The sequence below is a fragment of the Felis catus genome, chromosome X (genome assembly GCF_018350175.1).
Source record: "Felis catus isolate Fca126 chromosome X, F.catus_Fca126_mat1.0, whole genome shotgun sequence".
NCBI classification, from domain to species: Eukaryota; Metazoa; Chordata; class Mammalia; order Carnivora; family Felidae; genus Felis; species Felis catus.
Genome location: NC_058386.1, coordinates 11475045 through 11500307, shown reverse-complemented (window position 1 = coordinate 11500307; position 25263 = coordinate 11475045). Strand labels below are relative to the sequence as shown.

The window sequence follows — 25263 nt, the reverse complement described above, 5'->3', positions numbered from 1 at the left end:
ACCAGGCACAAGGGATTAAGTAACTTGCCCAAAGTCATGCATCTGGTAAAAGGCTGGCCAGGCCCACCATTCACATGGTTGTCTAGGCTCTGCAGCGATGTACAATTCATAGCATATGCTGAGCATTTGGTAGCTGTTAAAGAAGTGAGTCTGCATATATAGCCACTGAGTAAAGATCAACATCTTTCTCTTACATGTTGTGTTCTGTGTAGGGGGTGTTCCTTTGTTGTTGTAGTTTTTTCTGCAGTTAGATTTGGCATGTTTTCTTTTTCTAACTTTATTTTTATTATTTTATTATTATTGACATATGTTTTAGGTGTACAGAGTATTGATTCAACAATTCTATACATTGTTCAGTGCTCACCATTATAAGTGTAGTCATCATACAATGTTATTTCAGTATTATTGACTATATTCCCTAGACTGTACTTTTCATTTCCGTGACTTATTTATAAGTTAGTACCTCTCATTCCCCTTCCTCTATTTTGCCCGTTTCCCAATGACCTCCCCTCTGGCAACCACCAGTTCTCTGTATTTAAAGAGTCATGTTTTTGTTTGTTCATTTTATTTTTTAGATTCCATGTATAAGTTGAATCCTATAACATTTATCTTTCTCTGTCTGACTTATTCTACTTCATATAATATCCTCTAGGTCCCAGGTATCCATCGATAAATGAATGCATAAAGAGGATATGGGATGTGTGTGTGTGTGTGTATAAAACAGATAGATAGATAGATAGATAGATAGATAGATACCTATAAATGGAATATTACTCAGCCATAAAAAAAGAATGAGATCTTGCCATTTGTGACGCCATGTGTGTTCCTTTGTTCTTAATCTACTTTGCTAATTATCTCAGGTTGCCTTACTTATAACCAGTGTTCAGAGTACGGGGGATGCATGCCAGGACAGTGTGGTAGTTAAAAGTGTAGGCTCAGCAGTCAGAAGCCCCTCTTCTGAATCTAGTGTCATTGCCAATTAATTTTGTAACCTTGGAAAGTTTTCTGACCTTTGTTTCTCAGTTGAAAGATGTGATGATAAGAATACTTTAAGAGAATAGTTGTAGGCATTAAATGAAGTTACGTTTTGTATCTGGCATATAAACCTGAATAACTGATAGCTATTATTTAATTCTTATGTTTATTATAATGTTACTAATCCTCTAGTTTTTTCTACTTGGAATAGGAATAGTGACTTCCTTAAGGTCAAAGCTGCACTGTTTTTGCAAAGCAAGATTTAAAATTTATTTCTATTACTCTTATGGTGAATTTTTTTAAAACCGTGGTATGGTGTCTCCTCTTTTTCTTTCTGGGCGTTTCATTTTTACTATAGAGTCTGTATGAGCTGCTGTTTCAGGGAAGCAGGACCCCAAGTGCCTGGGCTGTGGTACCAGTCTAATTTGAATCATTGACTCATTGAATTGTCATTGTAGAGAGGCTAAGGCTGAGAGGAAAAAACCAGGTTTGAGTCCACAGGGTAGAAAATGGGGGAAAAAAGAAAATGGGGAAACCAGATTAGGTTGGTAAGTTTGAAAGAGAGACAAAAGTGGAACCCTTAAGAAATTCCCTGAGCTAGAAAGAATGTCTTCAGGCACTTTCAATAGACCACCTACAGATTCTAATAGATGCTGTTAACACATTCAGTTATCTTTTGTGATGTGGTTATTTGCATCGTTTGCAAACTGTGTTTTTTTTAACGTACAGAGATAATATTTGGGATGGGGCTTTTTGATAAGCATAATGTTGTTAAGATAGCATAAAAAGCTTAAAAATATTCATAAAATTTGTACTTATCTATGTGATATTTCTCTAACAAACATGTTTTCTTTTCAACTGTCTACTTGATGGTAGTTTTCCTCATTACATTTTTAGGCTTAAAAGCATCAACTGGAATCAATTTGCATTCGAAAATTGGACCAACACGAAGACTTGATATTGTGGAATGACTAGAAAACAATGTCATCTAACGAACAAGAAAGGCTCTTGTGTTATAATGGGGAAGTCCTTATTTTTCGATTGTCTAAAGGAGATGTTGCAGGTAAAGGGCCTGCAGAAATACCCATATTACAAGTCAGGAGAATGGTATTTGACAGAGGAGCAAGAGCTTTTATTCAGAAGTCCACTGGATTCTTTATGCTAAAGGAAGAAAACTCTCATTTAAAAATTGTGTGTTGCAACTGTGTGTCAGATTTCAGAATTGGAATTAATCTTCCTTATGTTATGATACAGTGCAATAAAAAGAACACTTTCAGATATGTTCTTCTGTTTCTTCACAGTACCAATAAATTTGAAAAACGTTTGAGTTTTAGACTAAGCCATGAGTTGAAGGATGGTGTAAGGGTCCTTAATGGCCCTTTAGTTTTATGGAAACGTGCAGAAAAATTCTACCTTATCTCTTCTCTAAATGGCAGAGTTATGACTGTGTCTGTTAATTTTTCCTCTGTTCAGTGGGCAGGGGAGATTGAAAATCTAGGTATGGTGTTATTAGGACCAAAGGCATGTTTTTTATCTGAGGAAGGATGCACCCAAAAGCTTTCAAAATCGGATTATGCAATTTGGAAGACCACATTTTGTGTATACTCCCTTGAAAATGAAGAAGTCATAAGTGATGCATACATTATCCCTCCTGCTTATAGCAGTGTGGTAACTTGTGTGCATGTCTGTGCAACTGAGAATGTCAACAACCAGTTAAGAATGTCTCTGATTGCCCTTACTCGAAAGAATCAGCTGATTTCATTTCAAAATGGGACGCCAAAAAGCGTGTGCCAGCTTCCCTTTGGAGATCCTTGTGCAGTTCAGCTTATGGACTCGGGTGGAGGAGAGCTTTTCATCGTATCCTTTAAATCCAATGACATTTGTGCTGTTTGGAAAAAGAACTTTCAGGTATAGTACTTAATTTCATAATCGTTCATTTGGCGTAGTCTTGGATCTATTAAGTATTTATATGTTTCATAGAGCTTATCCTGAAATCTTATTATCCAAATCAATTATTAGTACTGCACTTAAAATCATGTATGGTGCATCATTCTTATTTCTTAAAGTTTTCCAAATGCTACTTGATGAAGGTTTTGCCTTGCTGTTTTGAGTCATAGAACCTTTGAGTTGTTTGGAAGGATATAGATATATAGCTACAATTATTGCATCTTTATTTGTCTTTTAATACAACTATTTCTAGTTTTTATTAATGTGACAATTAGATGGGCATTTTTCTAAGTTTAGTTATTTGAGAGAGTGAGTGGGGGAGGGGCAGAGAAAGAGAATCCCAAGCAGGCTCCCATGCTCTCAGCACAGAGCCTGATGTGGGGCTCAAGCTCACGGACCATGAGATCATGACCTGAGCAGAAATCAAGAGTCAGATGCTTAACCGACTGAGCCACTCAAGGCACTCTGAGAGAATTTTCTTTTATCGGCTACTGGAAAACTTAAAAGTGTATATATGCCTTGCATTGCCACTCCTATATTTCTTTTGGCAGCACTATTCTAGAGCTGTAGGTTGTAAATGTGTGTGTGCAAGCATGAGTATATAGCTCTATGGTATTTGCATGTTGAGCACATTCTTATTACTCTCTTCATATAGTTAAGTGCACTTCGTGATACTCGTGGTGAGGGTGGGAGGAAGGGAGGATATGGGTATACAAATAAGCTTCCTCCCTACATAAGTGAAAAATCACAGCTTTGGAAATTAGCCTTATGTGGGGCAGACTGATACATGGTTATATAGATTGAAGTCTTATAGTCTTACTCTAATACATGCCACCCTCTGTCATCTAGATGATGTATCTGCACTGATGCCAGGATTCTGAGTGGGAGTTTTAGCTTTTCTGCCTGAGGAATAAGGGGTATCTGATCCCTATGCTATTAGTTTCTGGGGGGCCGCTCTGGAAGCTTTAAGCTTTAGAGACCTTTATGGAGTTGTCTTGTGTTTTAAACTTTGGGTCTCATGATTTGGTATAAACTGATCACAACTTTCCAGTGGGCTGGGATGGTTCTAGGTGCCCCACTATTAGGATCCATCCCCTTTTGTGTCCCTAATAGCGGCTATGTTCTCCACCAAGGTTTAGGGTATTAAGTTCATCTTGACTCTTAAAAGTTAGTCTGCTTTGAGAGCTTTTGAGTGTTTACCACTACCTTCTAGTTACCTAATGCAATTGAATTCCTTGTGTAATTGGTCAGATCACAAATACATACCTGCTAAGGCTTATGAGAATGAGGGTCATCGTTGAACATGTTGGAGAAAGAATCTTCACTAGAGTTATTCATGAGAAATGTTACAATTTCCAAAATTGTCATGAGAAGTGTTCAAATTTATAAATTATAATAAAATTTTAATGTAGAAATCAGGAACATGACAGACCCTGGACAAACATCGATAAAATATTAAATTTAAGTACCTTGGTATTTATAAAATTGTTGTTTAACTTCCTATGTTTTCTGATCCCCCAATATCTTTAGTTTTTAGTGTTGACACTACCATTTTCATTACTTGTTTATAAGATTGAAGATGACACATTACACCTACATGCAACAAAAGGATTTAGTTTATTTCACACCTGATTTTTTTTTCTTTCTCTATTCCTTCTTTTCCACTCTCTTTCAGGTTGCTGCTAAGTGGAAAAAAATTAGCTCAGTACTGATAGATGACTTCATAGGAGCTGGAACTGAACAAGTACTGTTACTTTTTCAGGACTCCTTGAATTCAGATTGCCTGAGTTCATTTACAGTAACAGATCTTGGCAACATAAACTATTCAGTAAGTTATGTGTACTTTTTATATATTACCTTAAGAACCATTTTTGAACATTGGAGCACTTTAAAGCTTTTGACCTAGCATTTAAATATTTGTAATTTCATACAGTAAACTCTTTGAACTTTAAAAATACATTGACTTTTTAAAATTATACATTGAATCTCCTTTCAATAAATGTTACACGAATTGACTATACTTTTTAAAAATATTTATTTATTTTGAGAGTGAGAGAGAGCGTGCATGCACATGAGCAAGTGGGGAAGGGGCAGAGAGAGGGAGAGAAAGAATCCCAAGCAGGCTCCACACTGTCAGGGTAGCACCAGATGCAGGGCTCGATGCCACAACCATGAGATCATGACCTGAGCCAAAATCAAGAGTCAGACCCTTGGGTCACCTGGGTGGCTCGGTTGAGTGTCTGTCAGGTCATGATCTTGCAGTTTGTGGGTTCAAGCCCCACATCAGGCTCTGTGCTGACAGCTTGGAGTCTGGAACCTGCTTAGGATTCTGTCTCCCTCTCTCTCTGCCCCTCCTGCACTTGCTCTCTTGCTCTCTCTCTCTCTCTCTCTCTCTCTCTCAAAAATAAATAAACATTAAAAAAAAAGCAGTTGAACCCTTAACCGACTAAGCCATTCAGGTGCCCCCAAATTGACTATACTTTTGATATAAATTTGAAATATAGTATATCTGGTGTTCACTCACGTGATAGTAATACTGTAAGTTGCCTTTATTGTTGCTTCTGAAAATTCACATTTTATACCGATAAACATGATAACATTGGATTAATTAAGGAATAAAAATGAAACTGCTCTATTAAAAGAAGTAACACTTCATAATATCTTAAGATCTTGGGCAAAAGGGAAATAATACCCCTGAAGTTTCAGACCTATATGAAATATCTGGAAAAAAGAAATCTGAGTCTTGTTTTTTTTTTCTTAATAAAATGAGGACAATTCCTATTTTCTCTAGTTGTGGGATTTTATAAAAAATCTAGTAAGCTGATACTTTTTGAAGCAGTATACAAGTGTTAGGTCAGTGGTGGTAGTAATAATAGTCATTTTTTTCTAGTTACAAGAAATGATGGGGAAATACATATTTTTTTTGTCTCACGTAAGAGTGTGTAACATGGAAAACTGCCCTTTGGATAAACTTTGTGTTCTGTTAATCCTATGAATTTTCAATTTATTTCAAAATTTCAGTTTTAGTGTATTTTTTTTTGTTTCTTAGAGTGAAACATTGGATTGCAATGAAGATGACTTATTTGAAGACAAAGAAGGGAATCATTATTTGATGGTTCCACCTCTGGAAAGAAGATTGAAAGTTGGTGTCTGTTTGCTTTTTGTTTTTACTTTTTTGGGTTAGTGATATTCTAAATGAAGGAAAGAACATTGAGAGAAAGGATCTCAATGTATAAGCAACTCAGTGATTGGGAAAAAATGGTATTTCAAAGGATCTTTACCTTTTTAGTACCTGTGTAAAAACTATTATGGCATTACTTATAAATGTATTATCTAAAAATGATACCTTTTTGTAGTAAGACTAAATTTAATAAGACTTATAAAACATACGAAGCTCACTTTTGAAAACACATTCTTTCTGGTCTTAAGGATCAGCATGCCATAGTATCTCTTTTAAAAGAGAAGCAAATATGATGAATCATAACATGTACCAAACATGAACAGTTTACCCTCAAATTTTCCCTACAAAGCTCTCTAAGGGAGTTTTTGTTTTTTTCCAAATATATGAAGGTAATGCGTATTCCTTATAAAATACTCAGACCGTTCAAAGAAATATTAAAAAGAAACTAATAATCACCTATGATTCGGCTACTGAGATATAACCAATTTTAACACTTTGCCATGTATATTCTTGTAGATTTTTTAAGTGAATATTTGTAAATTTAAATAGAAATTTGATATGATGCATGTTCTTTTGTAACCTGCCTTTTTTCATTCATAAAAATTTTTAAATACTCAGAAAAGTTCAAAGAATAGTACTGTAGTTATCTCTAGTCCTCACGTGGATGTTAACTATTGGTACTTTAAAAACAATTCTGTTTGCCTCATCTATGCTTTTGTGTACATATGCACATATGTATCTACAGTTTTGCATAACCATTTAAAGCTTGCAAATATTGTAATACTTCGCTCTTATGTATTTTAGCAGGAATTGCCTAAAAAATAAGGACATACTTGTATGTAGCCATACCATTACTATTGTTACAGTTAGAAAATTAGTAATAATCTTTTAATCTTATTTACTATTCTCTCTGTAGTCAGATGTCTCTAAGTGCCTCAAAAATGTTTTTTATATATGCTTATCTCAGGGTCTGGTCAGAGTTTACACTTGCAGTTGATTATTATATGTCTTTGTCTTTTTATCTAGAATAATGCCCCTCCCTGCTTTTTTACAATGAGACTAATGAGGAGGCGAGGCCAGTTGTCCGTCTTTTTGGATTTATCTGTTTCCTTGTGTTGTCATTTTACTTTTTTCTCTGTCCCTGGCAAACTTCTTTTGTAAAGGGCCATATAGTAAATATTTGTACTTTGCAGGCTCTTCAAAACATTTTTGTAACTATTTTAATTATTAATGTGAATTTACTAAATGCTTATTGAACACATATTAGATATGCATGTTGGCAATAGACAATAAAATATCATAGTGGACATGGAACCAAAAAGGAAAAGATTGATTACATTAAACCTTTTGTGCCCTGGGGGCGCCTGGGTCGCTCAGTAGGTTAAGCAGCTGACTTCTCAGGTCATAATCTCGCAGTTCATGAGTTCAGGCCCCACATCCGGCTCTGTGCTGACAGTTCAGAGCCTGGAGCCTACTTCAGATTCTGTCTCCCTCTCTCTCTGCCCCTCCCCCACTCATGCTCTGTGTCTGTCTTTCTCTCTCTCTCAAAAAAATAAACATTTAAAAAGTTAAAAAAAAAACCTTTTGTGCTCTGAACAAAATAAAATATATAAAAAGACAAATTATGTAAATAGTTATTGTAACAAGCGATGAAGGATTAATTTCCTTGGGACGTTTGGGTGGCTCAGTCACTTGAGCGTCTGACTCTTGATTTTGGCTCAGGTCATGATCCTAGGGTCATGGGCTCGAGCCCTGTGTCTGGCTCTGCACTAAGTGTGGAGCCTGCTTAAGATTCTCTCTCTCCTTCTGCCCCCTCCCCCTCCCTCTCTCTGTCTCTTAAAAAAATGATTAATTTCCTTAATATGAATATGCATTCAGAAACAGTATTGCTGAGAATGTAAAGTGGCTCAGCCTCCTCAGAAGGAAAGTTGTTACAGCTATTAAAATGTGGACAGGACTTTTCTTCTTACTCTCGCCATTTTACTTCTAGAAATCTGTCCTAAGGATATACTTGTACAGTAAACAAAGATGATTTTATAGGAATGTTTATATAGTATTTATAGACAACAAAATTCAGTCTAAATATCCATCATTAGGAGTTTGGCAAATCAGTTATCATATACCTGAACTATGGAATACCATGAAGCTATCAAGAAGAATAAGGTAGATCTTTATGCTGAGTTAGAAATGATGCCAAAATAATTTAATTTATGAAAGCATGACTTTTAGAAATTCCATCTCTGGTAATGTGTCACCTACTTTATTTGGACCAACTCTTCTGATAAAACCAAGTTAAAATCATAGTTGAAATATGTCTTTAAAATCTCCCTAAAAGCTTCAGAGAGGTGAAAATATAAATTATCAGGCCAAGCTCTAAAGGCTGGAACCCAGAGAGAACCCAGAGAACACTGATACTGCTTTTGCCCTGGGAGCATTTGTGTTTAACCTAAAGCAGTAGTACCCTAGGCAACTGGCAGAAACAAACACAAAGTCCTCTCTCAAAACACACATTTATCCACGGCCTCTTATAAATCTCACAAGTAATTTTTCAAAGAAAATGAGCCACCCACAGAATAACTAAGCACATAAACAAGGCATCATGAGCAACTGTTCACTGAAAATGACCAAATAGCATTTCTATGAACTAAAAAATACATTGAAATAAAAATGTCTCATCAGATGAGTTTAACAGCTGACTCAAAGAGATACAGAGCAAAGAAGCAAACCAAACTATGTTAGAAAAATTATTCAGAAGGTAGCACAGAGTCGTTGGAGGAAAATATTAAAAAAAACACACAGGGGAGGCAGGAACATATGAAAGTGAATAAGACATAGTTGCATGTCCATTTTATTTCAAGTATCCACACGTTATTACTAGCTCTCAATTTGGATAAAAACATTTCCAAGTGTTGGAAGGCCTTTTAGAGATTAACAAGTCTTCCTTCCCCCTCCCCCATTTTATATATGAGGAAGCAAATAGCCAGAAAGGTTAAGTGACAGGCAGAACTTGAACCAGTGTCCGTTTCACCATTCTTTCCCTTATAAAATTTGTTTTCCAACCGAACGGTTGGAAGGAAACAAGTTGGAGGGGAAACAAGGAGACCAGGACCTTGGAGAAACTTGTGCATGTGTACAGGAATGTTCACAGCATCACTGTTTGTAATAGCCTATGCCTGGATATAATCCAGATGTCCATCAGCAGAAGGATGGAGAAGTGAGCTGGTATGGTCACATGATGGAATACTACAGAGCAATGAAAGTCTACAACTACTAGTGACAAATGGGATGACTCTAAAACCTGGTACATACAGAATGATTCCATTCATAAAAGGTGTCAAAGCAAAACACACAAAAAGCTAAAAATACTCTTTAGGAGTTACGGTGATGGTAAAATTATGTAGACAAACAAGGAAGTTACCTTAAGAGGCCAGGGTAGTGTTGCCTCCGTTGGAAAAAGAGGAGTTGGTGACTAGGGAGGGTCCACGGGCAGCCAACTGCGTATGGTTATTTGGGTGTTGACTTCATGATTAGTTTGTAAAGTGTTTTCTGTATTCACTCTTCTCCATGTATAAGAGAAATCACAATAAAAACAAAAAAGCAAGGTCTGGTGTCTTGTAGCGCCCTATGCGCCTGTATTTGGTTTGGGGTGGATTTTACTTCCTTAGAGTGAGGAGAAAGAGAGCATTCCTTAACATAAGCATGGAAAGGTTCTAGAAAGATAATATGTTGGCTGTACAAATGGGATTGAGGGTCTAGAAAGGGAAGTTGAAATGTATTTTTATGCTGTTTAAATGTGCTACCATGTGGTTATTTTTATAGTTTTATAATAGTACTTCACAACATAGAATATTTGAATAATCTAATGATTCACTATTTAGTCCTGGAGTTGGGGGCGGTGCATATTGAAAGTAGGGAAGAGAGAACACAGGTAACTTTTGAGGGTACCTTCATTGTCAGTCTGCCTACATATTCCTCTCTTCTACTCCCTACCCCTCCAGCATTCTCCAGTTAGACTCTCCCCCTCTGATGTGTCCAGCTCCCTCTCCGTAAGTCACAAATTACTCAGGGAGTGAGTGATACAGTGTGAATAATGTGGAGCCCACAGAAATAGGTCAACAGATGGTTTTTAAATAATAGCTAGACACTTTACCTACTTTGTGCAGTGAGGTAAGATATAATTCAGTCTTTACTTTCTAACTTCTGTTCACCAATAAAAAGTTAGGGAATTTACCTGACTTTAACTGTAATTTGAAAGAAAGGAATTTAAAAACAGGATGCGTTTTGTTTTCCAGTATAGAAAAACATGTTACATTAAAAGCTGGATTAATACTTCAATAGTCTCAGGTATCCATCTGAAATGAAATAGCTTCTGTAAGTTCAAAGACATGACTTTAAATTTTCAGTAGCAAAATATATTTCATGAATGTTCCATCTTTAGTAGTGAAATCTATTTATCTGATATAAAAAAAGGAATGGATTGCTCTTTGCCCAGTCTTTGTTTTCTGTAGTTAAGAGTTGACCCCAGCACTGAGTTTATTAGCACAAAATTAAACTTGTAACAGTTTGGGGGCTATGTGTTATCTTTAAAATTTGCTATAGGGGCACCTGGGTTGCTCAGTCAGTTGAGCGTCTGATTCTTGATTTTGGCTCAGTTCATGATCCCAGCGTCATGGGATCAAGCCCTGCATTGGGCTCTGTGCTGAGAGTGGAGCCTGCTTAGGGTTCTCTCTCCATCTGCCCCTCTTCCCAGCTTGTATGCCTGTGCGCGCTCGCGCTCTCTCTCTCTCTCTCTCTCTCTCTCTCTCTCTCTCTCTCTCAAATAATAAATAAATAAATTTGCTATAGATGTTATATTAAACAGGATTTCAAATAGTATCAAATTAAAAGTGACCATTTCTACTCATAATGATGTCTTTGCTTTTTGAAGCCGAAATTATTTCAGCAACAAGAAAAATAGTTTTCTTGTGGGGGATAGGAGTGTTGGTAGGCCTTAATTTTTATTCATATGGATTACACATTCATGTTCATATTGATTGATTACTTAATTCAGTGGTGAAATGCATGCTAATACATTGGCATTCTCTCAGTTTGATATATAAACTCTGTTGCAGTTACTTGCTCTGTTTTTTCCTTTATAATTACTTACCATTTACAAAGAAAATAGTTTTGCTCTGAGAAGTATTCTCTGCTTTTCTATGGAAAAATGAATTAATAAACGAATTTGGAGAAAGTACTTTCTGAATTAATGGTATTGTCAGACTTCATTTGAAATGATGTCTCTGGCAATGATTTTTTTTTTTTTTTGCTACTTTACAGGTTGGATTGGCTTCTATTCAGGAATTAAAGCAGCATCTCTTGCTTAAGGAAAAAATTATTTCAAAATATTGGAAAATTTTAATAAACCTGATTCAAGGGAAAGATGAAAGTACATCAGCTGCAGAGAAGGTAAAATTCATCATGTGACCATTGTATCATTTTATGAATTGAAAATCTACAAGCTACTGGAAGTCATTTTTTTTTTTACTTTTTTCCTTTTTTAAAAAATTAAAATTTTAGTTAACATAAAATGTAATATTAGTTTCAGTAGTGGAATTTGGTGATTCATCACTTACATATGACACCCAAGTGTTACAAGTGCCCTCCTTAGTACCCATCACCCATCTAGCCCATCTGCCACCTACCTTCCTCTGTCAACCCATAGTTTGTCCTCTGTCATTAAGAGTCTCCTGTGGTTTATTTCAGTCTCTTCTCTTTCATTCCCCTGCTTCACCTATGTTTATCTGTTTTGGTTCTTAAATTCCACATAGGAGTGAAATCATATGGTATTTGTCTTTCTCTGATTGACGTATTTCGCTTAGCATAATACATTCTAGTTCCACCTACTTCATTGTAAATGGCAAGATTTCATTCTTTTTGATGGCTGAGTAATATTCCATTGTATGTATATGTATGTACATGTGTGTATGTATATACGTACATACCACATCTTTATCCATTCATCAGTCGATGGACATTTGGGCTCTTTCCATAGTTTGGCTATTGTTGCTAATGCTTCTATAAACATTGGGGTGCGTGTACCCCTTTTGAATCTGTATTTTTGTATCCTTTGGGTAAATACCTAATAGTGCAATTGCTGGGGTGTTGGGTAGTGCTGTTTTTAGTTTCTTGAGACAAACCTCCATACTCTTCTCCAGAGTAGCTGCACCAGTTTGCACCAGTTGCACCACCAACAGTGCAGGAGGGTTCCCCTTTCTCTGAATCCTTGCCAACACCTGTTGTTTCTTGTGTTGTTCATGTTAGCTATTCTGACAGATGTGAGGTGATATCTCACCATGGTTTTGATTTGTATTTTCCTTATGATGAGTGATGTGGGGCATCTTTTCATGTGTCTGTTACCCATCTGGATGTCTTCTTTGGAAAAGTGTTTATTCATGTCTTCTGCCTGTTTCTTCACTGGATTATTTGTTTTTTGGGTGTTGAGTTTGATAAGTTCTTTATGGATTTTGGATACTAACACTTTATCAGATATGTTGTTTGCAAATATCTTCTCCCATTCTGTAGGCTGCCTTTTATATTTGTTGATTGTTTCCTTTTCTGTGCAGAAGCTTTTTATCTTGATGAGGTCCCAATAGTTAATGTTTGCTTTTGTATCCCTTGTCTCTGGCACCATGTCTAGTAAGTTGTTCTGGCCGAGGTCAAAGAGGTTTGTTTATCCTCTTTGTGTTATCCTCTGGGATTTTGATGGTTTCCTGTCTCACATTTAGGTTTTTCATCCATTTTGAATTCATTTTTGTGTATGGCGTAAGACAGTGGTGCAGTTCCATTCTTCTGCATATTGCCATCCAGTTTTCCTAGCACCATTTGTTAGAGAGACTGTCTTTTTTCCATTAGATATTCTTTCCTGCTTTGTCAAAGATGAGTTGATCATATAGTTGTGGGTCTTGAAGAGTTATTTACATTGGAATATTTGGATATATTGGAAAATTCCACTCAATGGAGGCAAGAAGCAAAGTGGCAGGGATTGTAATGCTGGACTTTTGTGACTTACAAATATTTGATTAAGGAGTCAGTATTTTACCAATTTGCAAATTATTCTTAATCTATAGGATACTAAAATCCCAGTTGTCAGGAGCCTTGGGGAACAAGTCCTTTTGTTTAAAAGATTTAACTATTAAACATTTTTATTTGTGTAGTTTCAATAGAAAACACCCCTAAGTGAATTATATATTTTCTGACTTCTTAAACAGAATATACTGAGCATTATGTAACCTTTTATTAATGAATACGTAATTTCATCATTATTATAATAATCGTTCTTTTCATCTATTGCAGTGTTCATTTCTAAGGCTATTTATTCTTGTAGTTAATGCCCCCAAATTGCTGTGCGTTTTTAGTGTTTATATTTGCTTTTTATAATTTTACTCTCATTTTCTTTATGGTTGACCAGCATAAGAACCTCTTTAGGTTCTTGCAATTACTTATGTCAGTACAGTAGTGTAGAAGGTTACCAAAAACTCCTTCAACTTCATAAAAAATAGTATTTATGAACATTAGTTCCATACAGAGAAAGACAGTGTAGTAAAATTACAAATAAATTAAGAAAAGCTGGACATGGAGAAACTTGATGCTACATTTTACTCCCTCAAGTCACCTTGGTGCCTAGCTCGGAATTCCTTCTAGATTGACCAGTCTTGCAGCAGTCTATGCCTTGTGTCTGTATTTCAGTCTTAGCAACATGAGGACTTGGGTCCAAAATATGATTCCATTAATGTAAGAATCATAACAAAAGCACAGCATGTTGCTTTTCTGTATTACTGTTCTAATCTCTTGGGAAAGCTCATGAAAGTCATTGTTAAAAGTCTCCCCCATGTCCCTTTCCCACCTCATACCAGTGATTTTGCTAGTATTAGAAAAGGGGAAGAAATGTTTCGAAATTAATGCACTGAAGTAATTATGTGCAAGGCACCATTTTGGGCTGTTTACATGATTAATTTTAAAAGCAATTCTGGCAGGCAGTAAAAATTACCCCAGGTTTCAGATGAATGGCCTGTCTCAAATCTCACAGCTCCTGGCAAAGGTATCAGATTCCTAGAAACTTGTTCAGCCTACTATAATGTAAGTGTATCATATTACATATCACATACGTTTTTTCAGTAATTACCACATAGAGGAGCAGTATAGAGTAATGGTTAAAATAGGACATGGGCTCTGGAACCAGTCTACTTTGGTTCAGATCCCAGCTCTGCCACTTGCTAGCTGTGTGACCTTAGCCTCCTATCTTCTTACCTGGAAAACGTACATAATAATACTACCTAACTAAGGTACTGGGGGTTTTGTGAAGGTTAAGCAGATTGAATCCTGAGTAACACTGAGAACAGTGCTGGACACGTAGTAAGCATTCAGTAAGTGTTCTGAATCATTATGATTATTATTTCTCATCCTCCCACCATTTCTATTGTTGTTATAAATCGATATATGTGTGGAAGTGAGTGAATATGGCCTGGACTTTAAGAGTACAATTTTAGCCATGATTGATCACCAGTCTAAAGATTTTTAATCAGTTTTATTTGTACAAAATTTTACAGTTATCATTTTAGTCTAAGTCACTTTAATAATCTTTGGATTGTTCTCAGCCCACCCAGGACATATATTATCAGGTTATTTTGGACTCCAAGTTTATATCTTTGCTGGCTCTGTGTTGGATACCCCATCTTGTTTCCAGTCAGGTCATGCTTCTTGGTCTCAGTAGATAGTTTATTATATATAGGTTCTATACATTTTGTTTTAGTGATTTATATATAGCCTATAGTATAAAATGGTATGGTGCAGATGACAGTGTATTTTAAAATATGTAAGCTTTAAGGCCCGACTGAAAGCTGATTTACATTATTTTTTTAGTTTTGCCACATTGGTAGTTTTTTTGGTAGTAAGTTATTAAACATGTTTTTCTTTAAGGCACATCTTGTTACTCTTTGTGGTAAAGAAGAAAGCCCTGTCTGCACCTTTGAGGAAAAGATACCAGATGATTTTCAAGATTCAGAACGGCTAGTAGAGAAGATATGGTACCGTGTAATAGATGATAGCTTGGTTGTTGGAGTGAAAACGACATCTTCTTTGAAGCTGTAAGTATCATGATAACGTTATCTTGATGGTCTAGAATAGCAGTGTCCAACAGAAATATAATGTTAGCCACATAAGGAATTTTAAATGTTCTAATCAGCCATGTTAAAAATGTAAATGGAAACAGGTGAAATTAATTTTCACAATATTGTATCCAAAACATTATCATTGCTGAGGGGTAAACAATGTTCTATATTAAAAAGTAGAGTTTATTCAGGTTATTTAGGGGAGTATAGAATACAATTTTTACTCTAAACCGGGGGCGGGGAGGAGAAAGCTACCTCAAAAATAAAATCCAGCATTATTTTACTGTTCCTTTCTCCTAAGGAAATTATTTTCCTAAAGTTCAACGTATTTACAGTGTTGTTGGCTTTCCTATTTCAAGAAATGTGCTATTACAGGATCTTTAAAAATGTGTTTGGTTTTTGCACTTAATTTTTTGATAATTTGAAATGATACTTTCTAGGAAAAGAGAGGATATAGTTTTGTTATTGTTTGTGTAGCATTTAATCATCTCTTTGATTCTAAAAAATGAGCTTTTGGACTCAACTCTGGATTTTTTACAGGTCCCTGAATCATGTGACTTTATCACTGGTAATGGATCAAGCTCATAGCTCCAGCTGTCGGCTTATTAAGTGTCACAATAGGGTGATCAAGTTGAGTAGGGATTTTCCCCCAGCATCATGCTCAGTGCCATGTGAAATAGGATCAGAGGCAAAAAGGATCAAGTTGACTATTGATAGTGAGGAAGAGGGAGAGGAAGAAGAAGAAGAAGAGGAGAAGGATGAGGAAAGCTCTGCTGGAGAACAAGCATCTGAGAAAGAGTGTGTGCAAGTCATTACTGCTGTAACACCTTTTTCACCACTTTTAGCATTCATTGATTTCTGTTGCATTGTGCTGCTACAAATTAGGGAGAGGGAAAATGGTAACTCTTCTGAAGATCATTATGTTTGGTGTGGCAGACTTTTCATAAGTCCAGAAGATCTTTCAAGTAGGAAATACCTGCTGACATTTCCAAAGAAGAAACCTATAGGTAATTTTTGTTGGTACTTTTTAATCATATACCTAATTGAATTAGAAAATTTTAAGAACTCTTTCGATTTGATAATGGACAGTTTAATGACAGAGCTTGTGACATGTTTTTCTCATAGAACACGTGGAAGATCTCTTTGCACTTCTCACAGCATTTAACAGAGCTTGTTTTCAAATCACATCGCCCACCTATTCTCTGACTTCAATGAAGACGTGGCTACTAGAACACATGAAATGTGAAGTAATCCAAGAATTTCCAGAAATTTGCTTTTGCAAAAGGCCAGGAAGTTTCTATGGCACACTCTTTAACTGGAAACAAAGAACACCATTTGAAGGGATTTTGATAGTCTATTCCAGGTAATGCCCATCAAATTGGAATATGTCCAGAGAAGTTAGTGCATATGTGTGTGGTCCAAGAGTCATCTCCAGAGTAGATATCTGTGTCACTGTGGGACACGTTCAGGTCATTGCCTGGGATAGCATGAATGGACACAGGTGGCCTCATTTAGAAACTGAAGCTTTTAACTTCATGTTTGTTTTTGGCTTTTTTTTTTTTTTTTAGTCGGTTAGGACCTAACAGTTATTTTAAGATTTCTACTTATCTTTCCCCGACAATGAAATTTTAAAAATAGAATACTGATGTTATTACTCAGAGAAAAAAATGTCATCAGGAAGCAACTGATTAACATTAACGGATTGGTATAGGATATGTATATTTGATTGCTACAATCTGAATTATATCAAAAGATCACATGCAGGCAGTATTGGTTCTATCCATCAGTAGATGAATATTAAGTGATTACTACAGTAAGTTGTACACGACTGCTTTGTGCTGTCCCGAGTTTTGTAATATTGTGTTTGTTTTTTTATTTCAGGAATCAAACAGTTTTGTTCCAGTGCCTTCATAATCTCATCGGAGCTCTCCCTATAAATTGTTTCTTGAAAAAACTAAAATCAGGAAGTGAGGATTTCCTAATTGATCATTTGGCATCATCTTTGGAGAAGGAATTGGTTATCCTTGGTTCTCTTTCTTCTGCCTTAGTTGAGGTTGAAAACAACTTGGTGCAGAGTTGTGAAGCAAGCAAAGAAAAGAGTAGTGGTGTTGTGGCTGCTTTATCAGACAGAAAGGAAAACATTCATCCCTACAGAAAAGAATTTCAGAGAGAAAAGACGCAAACGTTGGGGACGAACCTAAAAGTGAGTGGTGCTCTTTATAGAGAAATGACTTTGAAATTAGCTGAGGTTCAGCTGAGATCAGACCTTGCTGCACAGAAACTGGCTGGTTTATAATTACCATCTCAATTTGATTATATTTCGAAATATAGTTTCTCTGCCAGGACGTTTTGGTTCCACATTTGTTTTAATTTTACATTCTGTGCCTCCTTTGAAAAAATAAAGATCGAGGCTTTACCGGCGGTGCACAGAACAGCACGCCTTAGAACAGCAATTGTCAGCTGGGGTCATTTTGCTTCTCTCCACCCACATCCCCCACCTAGGGATTTGGCTGTGTCTGGAGACGTGGTGTTTTTTTTGTGTGTTTTTTTTGTTTTTTTGTTTTTGGCTGTGAGAAGTAATTGGGGGTGGGGAGGGTGTGGCAGGGCTGCTATTCGCATCTCGTGGGTGGAGACCAGGGGTGCTGCTAAACACCTTACTCTGCACAGGACAGCTCCCACGACAAACAGTGACGCTGCCCCAAATGTCAGTAATGCCAAGGATGAGACATCCTACTTAAAGTTACCACTTAAATGAAGACTGAAGTGATCTAACAGTATTTTGGTCCAAACCTTTAAAAAAGTAAATGGTCCTTTTATTGTATCCTGTTTAGTAGAACCTAGCGTATAAAAATCTGCTTCAAACAGATAAACAAGGTTGTTAGGATTCACAAGTTTCTGTGGCAACTGAAATGGCAGTGTCTAGGTGAGACCATTAAAATGAAAATCTTTGAACCCCTTGTTAATTTAAATTTTATTAGAAAGCTCCTTGGAAATTGTGTAAGTCTATAGAAATATGAAAATTTTAGGGCATTTCTCTGAAAAGCATATTTCTTTCAAAAGGCTAAACATACTTCATACACCACTCTTTAAAAAAACTGAAAATGACTTTAAGCTGTTTGTAATTCCAACTCCAGGCCAAGGTAAGATACAGAATTGTAACTAAAGTAACTTAAAGAATATGATGCTCCCTTAGGGACTGAGAAATTTCAAAATAAGTGAAAATTCACTGAACAGTTAAAAAGTGATTTTTAAGAGGTCCAGTGAGACATTTCAAAGGGGTAAAGATTCAGCCTATTCTTTTTTGGGAAAAATAAGAATTCTGGAGTAATGAGAGAATGTCAGGAGAGGGGAAGACACAAAAGGGCATGGGCCAAAAAGAGTGTTTTGGATTCTTTTCTCTCTAAAATGTTAAGTGAGATGGAAGTTTTGATCTCAGTTGAAAGAAACAGATGATGATAGAAAGTGGCATTTCATGCTTGCAGCTCTGAAGTGCTAATTTCCACCATGCCTTCAAAATGCTTGTACCTCATGATCTGGTGACGCAGATGGGTTTAGAAAATATAGGTTATAACTTTCTTGTCTTGGTTTTTATGATTGTCCATATAACATGCTACCTCTAGTTTTAGTAATCCATTACGAGTGGAGATAGAACCCTTCAGCTCTCTTTCAGGATTAATTATGGAAGTCTGGAAGCATTATGTGTCAGAAGATACATTCAAACTGCCTGTGACATGTTCTGAAAGAACAGCCATGTATAAAATATAGGAACTAAATTGTAAAATGGAGGCTGTCAGAAAGTAAACAATTTAATTATAATAGTTTATTGCTAGGAAAGTTAGGATAATTGAAGAAAAGCATGTTGCTTATTTTTTTTATCTATAAAAGGAACCAAAAAGCATTACTCTATATACACCAAAAAACCTCTTTGCAAGTGAGTTTTGTACTCCAGTATATTTTTTCTACTCACTACATACAAGAAAAGGCAAAGTTGCAGCAAATGATGCCCTTGCCACTCTCTTATGAGTCACTAGTGTTTGTACCTGTAAGCACATTCTTCTGACCACTGCCCTCTTGAATCTGAGGGTACCCTCAAAAACGCTTCTCCCAAATCCACACTGAAGTGAAAATGAGTTTTGTTTTAGAATGGAGCATGCCACAGTTTTCAGACACCAGACTTTCTGTTGTCCTCCTGATCCCTTACCTAAGGAACATGTGCAAGCCAGCTTATGTAGGACCTTTTTCTGTTCGGTGACTAGGTTGAGGGAGGGGGAAGAAAGGTAACATTAATTAACTGCCAACTATATGCCAAACAGTAAGCTAGAAACACACATACATACAAATATCCATATCCATACATATGTATGCTTAAATCCTTCACAGCAACCCATAAAGTATAACTATTAGAATTGTCCCCAGTATGAAAAAAATGTTAGGCCAAATTAAGGGTATGCATGCAAACAACTTGATACTATATACCCTTGTTACAAATATCTTCAAAATGAGCAACTCCTTTTAGAATTCTAATAATATATAAATGAATCTTTAATATTCTGATAACATCTCTTTATACCATATAAAATTGACTACTCAGTTTTTCTTAGTCTTTTTTTTTTTTTGTCAAGTTAGCTAACATACAGTGTGCTCTTGGCTTCAGGAGTAGATTCCCATGATTCATCACTTACATACAACACCCAGTGCTCATCCCAACAAGTGCCCTCTTCAATGGCCATCACCCATTTTTCTCCACCCCCCTTACCCCTGTCAACCTCAGTTTATTCTCTGTATTTAAGATTCTCTTATGGTTTGCCTCCCTCTCTATTTGTATCTTATTTTTCCTTCCCTTCCCCTGTGGTCATCTAAGTTTCTCAAATTCCACATATGAGTGAAATCATATATTTGTCTTTCTCTGACTGACTTGTTTTGCTTAGCATAATACCCTCCAGTTTCATACACGCTGTTACAAATGGCAAGGTTTCATTCTTTTTCATTGCCGAGTAGTATTCCATTGTGTATATATACCACATCTTTATCCATTCATCAGTTGATGGACATTTAGGCTCTTTCCATAATTTGGCTATTGTTGATAGTGCTGCTATAAACATTGGGGTGCATGTGCTCCTTCGAATCAGCACTCCTGTATCCTTTGGATAAGTTCCTCACAGTGCAATTGCTGGGTTGTATGGTAATACTATTTTTAATTTTTTGAGGAACCTCCATCCTCTTTTCCAGAGTGGCTGCACCAGTTTGCATTCTCACCTACAGTGCAAGAAGGTTCCCGTTTCTCCACATCCTCGCCAACATCTGTTGTTTCCTAAGTTGTTAAATTAGGCCACTCTGACAGGTGTGAGGTGGTATCTCATTGTGGTTTTGACTTGTATTTCCCTGATGATGAGTGATGTTGAGCATCTTTTCATGTGTCTGTTTGCCTCTGATGTCTTCTTTGGAAAAGTGTCTATTCATGTCTTCATTGGATTAATCCATTTCTTCACTGGATTATTTGTTTTTCGGGTGTTGAGTTTGGTAAGTTCTTTATAGATTTTGGATACTAACCCTTTATCTGATATGTCGTTTGCAAATATCTTCTCTCATTCCATCAGTTGACTTTTATATTTGTTGATTGTTTCCTTTGCAGTGCAGAATTTTTTTTATCTTGATGAAATCTCAGTAGTTCCTTTTTGCTTTTATTTCCCTTGCCTTTGGAGACATGTCAAGTAATAAGTTGCTGAGGCTGAGGTCAAAGAGGCTGCTGCCTGTTTTCTCCTCTAGGATTTTGATGGTTTCCTGTCTCACATTTAGGTTTTTCATCCATTTTGAGTTTATTTTTATGTATGGTGTAAGAAAGTGGTCCGGTTTCATTCTTGTGCATGTTGCTGTCCAGTTCTCCCAGCACTGTTTGCTAAAGAGACTGTCTTTTTTCCATTGGATACTCTTTCCTGCTTTGTCAAAGATTGGTTGATCATATATTTGTGGGTCTATTTCTGAGTTCTCTATTCTCTTTGTGTGTGTTTTTTTTAATTTTTAAAATTTTTTAAATATATTTTTGAGAGAGAGAGATACATAACGTGAGTTGGGGGGAGTGGGCAGAGAGAGAGGGAGACACAGGATATGAAGCAGGCTCCAGGCTCCGGGCTGTCAGCACAGAGCCTGACGCGGGGCTTGAACTCATGAATGCGAGATCATGACCTGAGCTGAAGTTGGACGCTTAACCGACAGCCACCCAGGTGCCCCTGTGTGTCTGTTTTTATGCCAATACCATACTGTCTTGATGATTACAGCTTTGTAATACGGACTAAAGTCAGGAGTTGTGATGCCTCTAGCTTTGGTTTTCTTTTTCAACATTACTTTGGCTATTTGGGGTCTTTTGTGGGTCGCTACAAATTTTAGGATTATTGATTCTAGCTCTGAAGAATGCTGGTGCTATTTTGATTAGGATTGCATTGAATGTGCAGATTGCTTTGGGTAGTATTGACATTCTAACAATATTTGTTCTTTCAATCCATGAGCATGGAATGTTTTTCCATTTCTTTGTGTCTTTCTCAATTTCCTTCATAAGCTTTCTGAGGTCATCGGCATACAAATCTTTTACCTCTTTGGGTAGGTTTATTCTTAGGTAGTTTATGGTTCTTGGTGCAATTGTAAATGGGATTGATTCCTTGATATCTCTTTCTGCTGTTTCATTATTAGTATATAGAAATGCAGTTGGTTTCTGTACATTGATTTTATACCCTGCGGCTTTGCTGAATTCAAGTATCAGCTCTAGCAGTTTTTTGGTGGAGTCTTTTGGGTTTTCCATGTAGAGTATCATGTCATCGGTGAAGAGTGAAAGTTTGACTTCTTTGCCAATTTGAATACCTTTTATTTCATTTTGTTGTCTGATTGCTGAGGCTAGGACTTCCAACACTATGTTAAACAATAGCGGTGAGAGTGGACATCCCTGTTGTATTCCTGATCCCAGGGGGAAAGCTTTTTTCCCCATTGAGGATGATAGCTGTGGGCCTTTCATATATGGCTTTTATGATGTTAAGGTATGCTCCTTCTGTCCCGAGTTTCTTGAGGTTTTTTATTAAGAAAGGGTACTGTATTTTGTCAAATGCTTTTTCTGCATCTATTGACAGGATCATTTGGTTATCCTTTCTTCTGTTGATGTGATGTGTCACATTGATTGATTTGCAAATATTGAACCAGTCCTGCAGCCCAGGAATGAATCCCACTTGATCATGGTGAATAATTCTTTTAATATGCTGTTGAATTCAATTTGCTAGTATCTTGTTGAGAATTTTTGCATCCATGTTCATCAGGGATATTGGCCTGTACTTCTCCTTTTTAGTGGGGTCTTTATCTGGTTTGGGAATCAAGGTAATTCTGGCTTCATAGAATGAGTCTGCAAGTTTTCCTTCCATTCTATTTTTGGAACAACTGGAGAAGAATAGGTATTAACTTTTATTTAAATGGTAGAATTCCCTTGGGAAGCCATTTGGCCCAAGACTCTTATTTGTTGGGAGATTTTCGATAACCGGTTCAATTTCTTCACTGGCAATGGGTCCATTCAAATTTTCTGTTTCTTCCCATTTGAGTTTTGGTAATGTGTGAGTGTTTAGGAATTTGTCCATTTCTTCCCGATTGTCCCATTTGTTGGCATATAATTTTTCATAGTATTCTCTAATAATTGTATTTCTATGGTGTTGGTTGTGATCTCTCCTCTTTCATTCGTGATTTTATCTATTTGGGTTCTCTCTCTTTTCTTTTTGGGAAGTCTGGCTAGGGGTTATCAATTACGTTTATTCTTTCAAATAAACAGCTCTTAAATTCATTGATCTGGTTTTTTTGGGGAGGGGGATTCTACATTGTTTATTACTGCTTTAATCTTTATTATTTCTCTTCTGCTGGCTTTGGGATTTCTTTGCTGCTGCCTTTCTAGTTCCTTTAGGTGTGAGGTTTGGTTCTGTATTTGGGACCTTTCTTGCTTCTTGAGATAGACCTGGACTGCAATGTAGTTTCCTCTTAGGACTGCCTTTGCTGCATCCCAAACGGTTTAGACTGTCATGTTTTCATTTTCATTTGCTTCCGTATATTTTTTAATTTCTTCTTTAATTTCCTGGTTGACCCATTCATTCTTTAGTAGCATGTTCTTTAACCTCCATATATTTGGGGGCTTTCCAAATTTTTTCTTGTGCGTGATTTCAAGTTTCATAGCGTTGCGATCTGAAAATATGCACGGTATGATCTCAATCCCTTTATATTTGTTGAGGGCTGTTTTGTGACCCAGTATGTGATCTATTTTGGAGAATGTTCCATGTGCATTCAAGAAGAATGTGTATTCTGCTTTTGGATGAAAAGTTCTGAATATGTCCGTTAAGTCCATCTGGTCCAATGTGTCATTCAGAGCCATTTTTTCCTTATTGATTTTCTGCCTAGATGATCTGTCCATTACTGTAAGTGGAGTATTAAAGTCCCCTACAATCATGGTATTACTATCTTATACATTCATTTATGTTTGTGACTAATTGATTTATATATTTGGGTGCTGCTACATTGGGGGCATAAACATTTATAACTGTTAGCTCTTCTTGATGGATAAGCCACTTCATTATGCTACAATGCCCTTCATCTCTTGTTACAGTGTTTGTTTTAAAATCTAGTTTGTCTGATACAAGTATGGCTACTCCAGCTTTCTTTTGACTTCCAGTAGCATGATAGATAGTTCTCCATCCCTTCACTTTCAGTCTGCAGGTGTCCTTAGGTCTAAAATGATTCTCTTATAGGCAGCATATAGATGGATCTTGGTTTTTTATCCATTCTGATACCCTGTGTCTTTTGGGCATTTAGTCCATTTACTTTCAGAGCTATTGAAAGATATGGATTTAGTGTCATTGTGTTATCTGTAGGTTTTGTGCTTGTGGTTGTGTCTCTGGTCCTTTGTAGTCTTTGCTGCTTTCCACTCACAGAGTCCCCCTTAGGATCTCCTGCAGGGCTGGTTTAGTGGTCATGAACTCCTTTAGTTTTTGTCTGGAAAAGCCTTTATCTCTCCTTCCATTCTGAATGACAGCCTTGCTGGATAAAGGATTCTTGGCTGCATACTTTTCCTATTCAGCACATTGAATATTTCCTGCCACTCCCTCCTGGCCTGCCAAGTTTCGGTGGACAGGTCTGCTACTACCCTTATGTGTCTACCCTTGTAGGTTAAGGCCTGTTTGTCCCTAGCTGCTTTCAGAATTCTCTTATCTTTGTATTTTGCCAGTTTCACTACGATATGTTGTGGTGTTGACCTGTTTTATTGATTTTGAAGGGAATTCTCTGTGCCTCTTGGACTTGGATTCCTGTTTCCTTCCCCAGATTAGAGAAGTTCTCAGCTCTAATTTGTCCAAATAAACCTTCTGTCCCTTTCTCTCTCTTCTTCTTCTTCTGGAACTCCTATGATATGGATATTGTTTCATTTCATGGAATCACTTAGCTCTCTAATTCTCCTCTGGTGTTCTGGTGATTTCCTTTCCCTGCTTTTTTCAGCTTCATTATTTTCCATATTTTTTTCTTCTGTTTCACCTGTTCTCTCCTCTGCTCCTTCCGTCCTCCTTGTCATTGCATGTAGTTTATTTTGCATCTAGTTTATAGCATTTCTTAATTTATCAGGACTATTTTTTACGTCTTTCATCTCTGCAGCAATAGATTCTCTGCGGTCTTCTATGCTTGTTTCAATTTTGGCTATTTAGTCTTATGACAGTGATTATAACTTCTTGTTCAGATATATTGTTTATATCTGTTTTGAACAATTCTCTGGCTGTTATTTCTTCTTGGAATGTCTTTTGAGGAGAATTCTTCCGTTTCATCATTTTGCCTAGGTTTCTGTCTTTTATGTCTTTTAATAGCTTGTTATGTGTCCTGTACCTGCAAGAACTACTGTATTACAAAGGGGTCATACCCTGTCCAGGGCCTGGCACTCCAGGAAGTGTTTCTGGTGTATGTTGCGTGCACCCTGTTGTTGTGTATTTGGCTGCTCTACCCCACTGGTCAGTCCTC

General features: G+C 36.7%; 1 protein-coding gene across 3 annotated transcripts in view; it reads left to right on the top strand.

Annotated features, from left to right (window-relative positions):
* FANCB (FA complementation group B) overlaps positions 1 to 25263 on the top strand; it is a 74637-nt gene that overhangs the window by 6108 nt on the left and 43266 nt on the right. For 2 of the 3 annotated variants that reach the window (XM_045051294.1, XR_006593343.1), the window contains exons 2-9: positions 1873 to 2883; positions 4598 to 4750; positions 5972 to 6064; positions 11420 to 11548; positions 15059 to 15225; positions 15790 to 16256; positions 16375 to 16612; positions 17131 to 17452. In XM_045051294.1, coding sequence (XP_044907229.1) covers positions 1957 to 2883; positions 4598 to 4750; positions 5972 to 6064; positions 11420 to 11548; positions 15059 to 15225; positions 15790 to 16256; positions 16375 to 16612; positions 17131 to 17452 — 2496 coding nt within the window. In that variant the 5' untranslated portion in view covers positions 1873 to 1956. Of the gene's footprint in view, positions 1 to 1872; positions 2884 to 4597; positions 4751 to 5971; positions 6065 to 11419; positions 11549 to 15058; positions 15226 to 15789; positions 16257 to 16374; positions 16613 to 17130; positions 18826 to 25263 lie in introns of those variants that run through there. The other variant, XM_004000294.6, reaches the window with a different exon arrangement.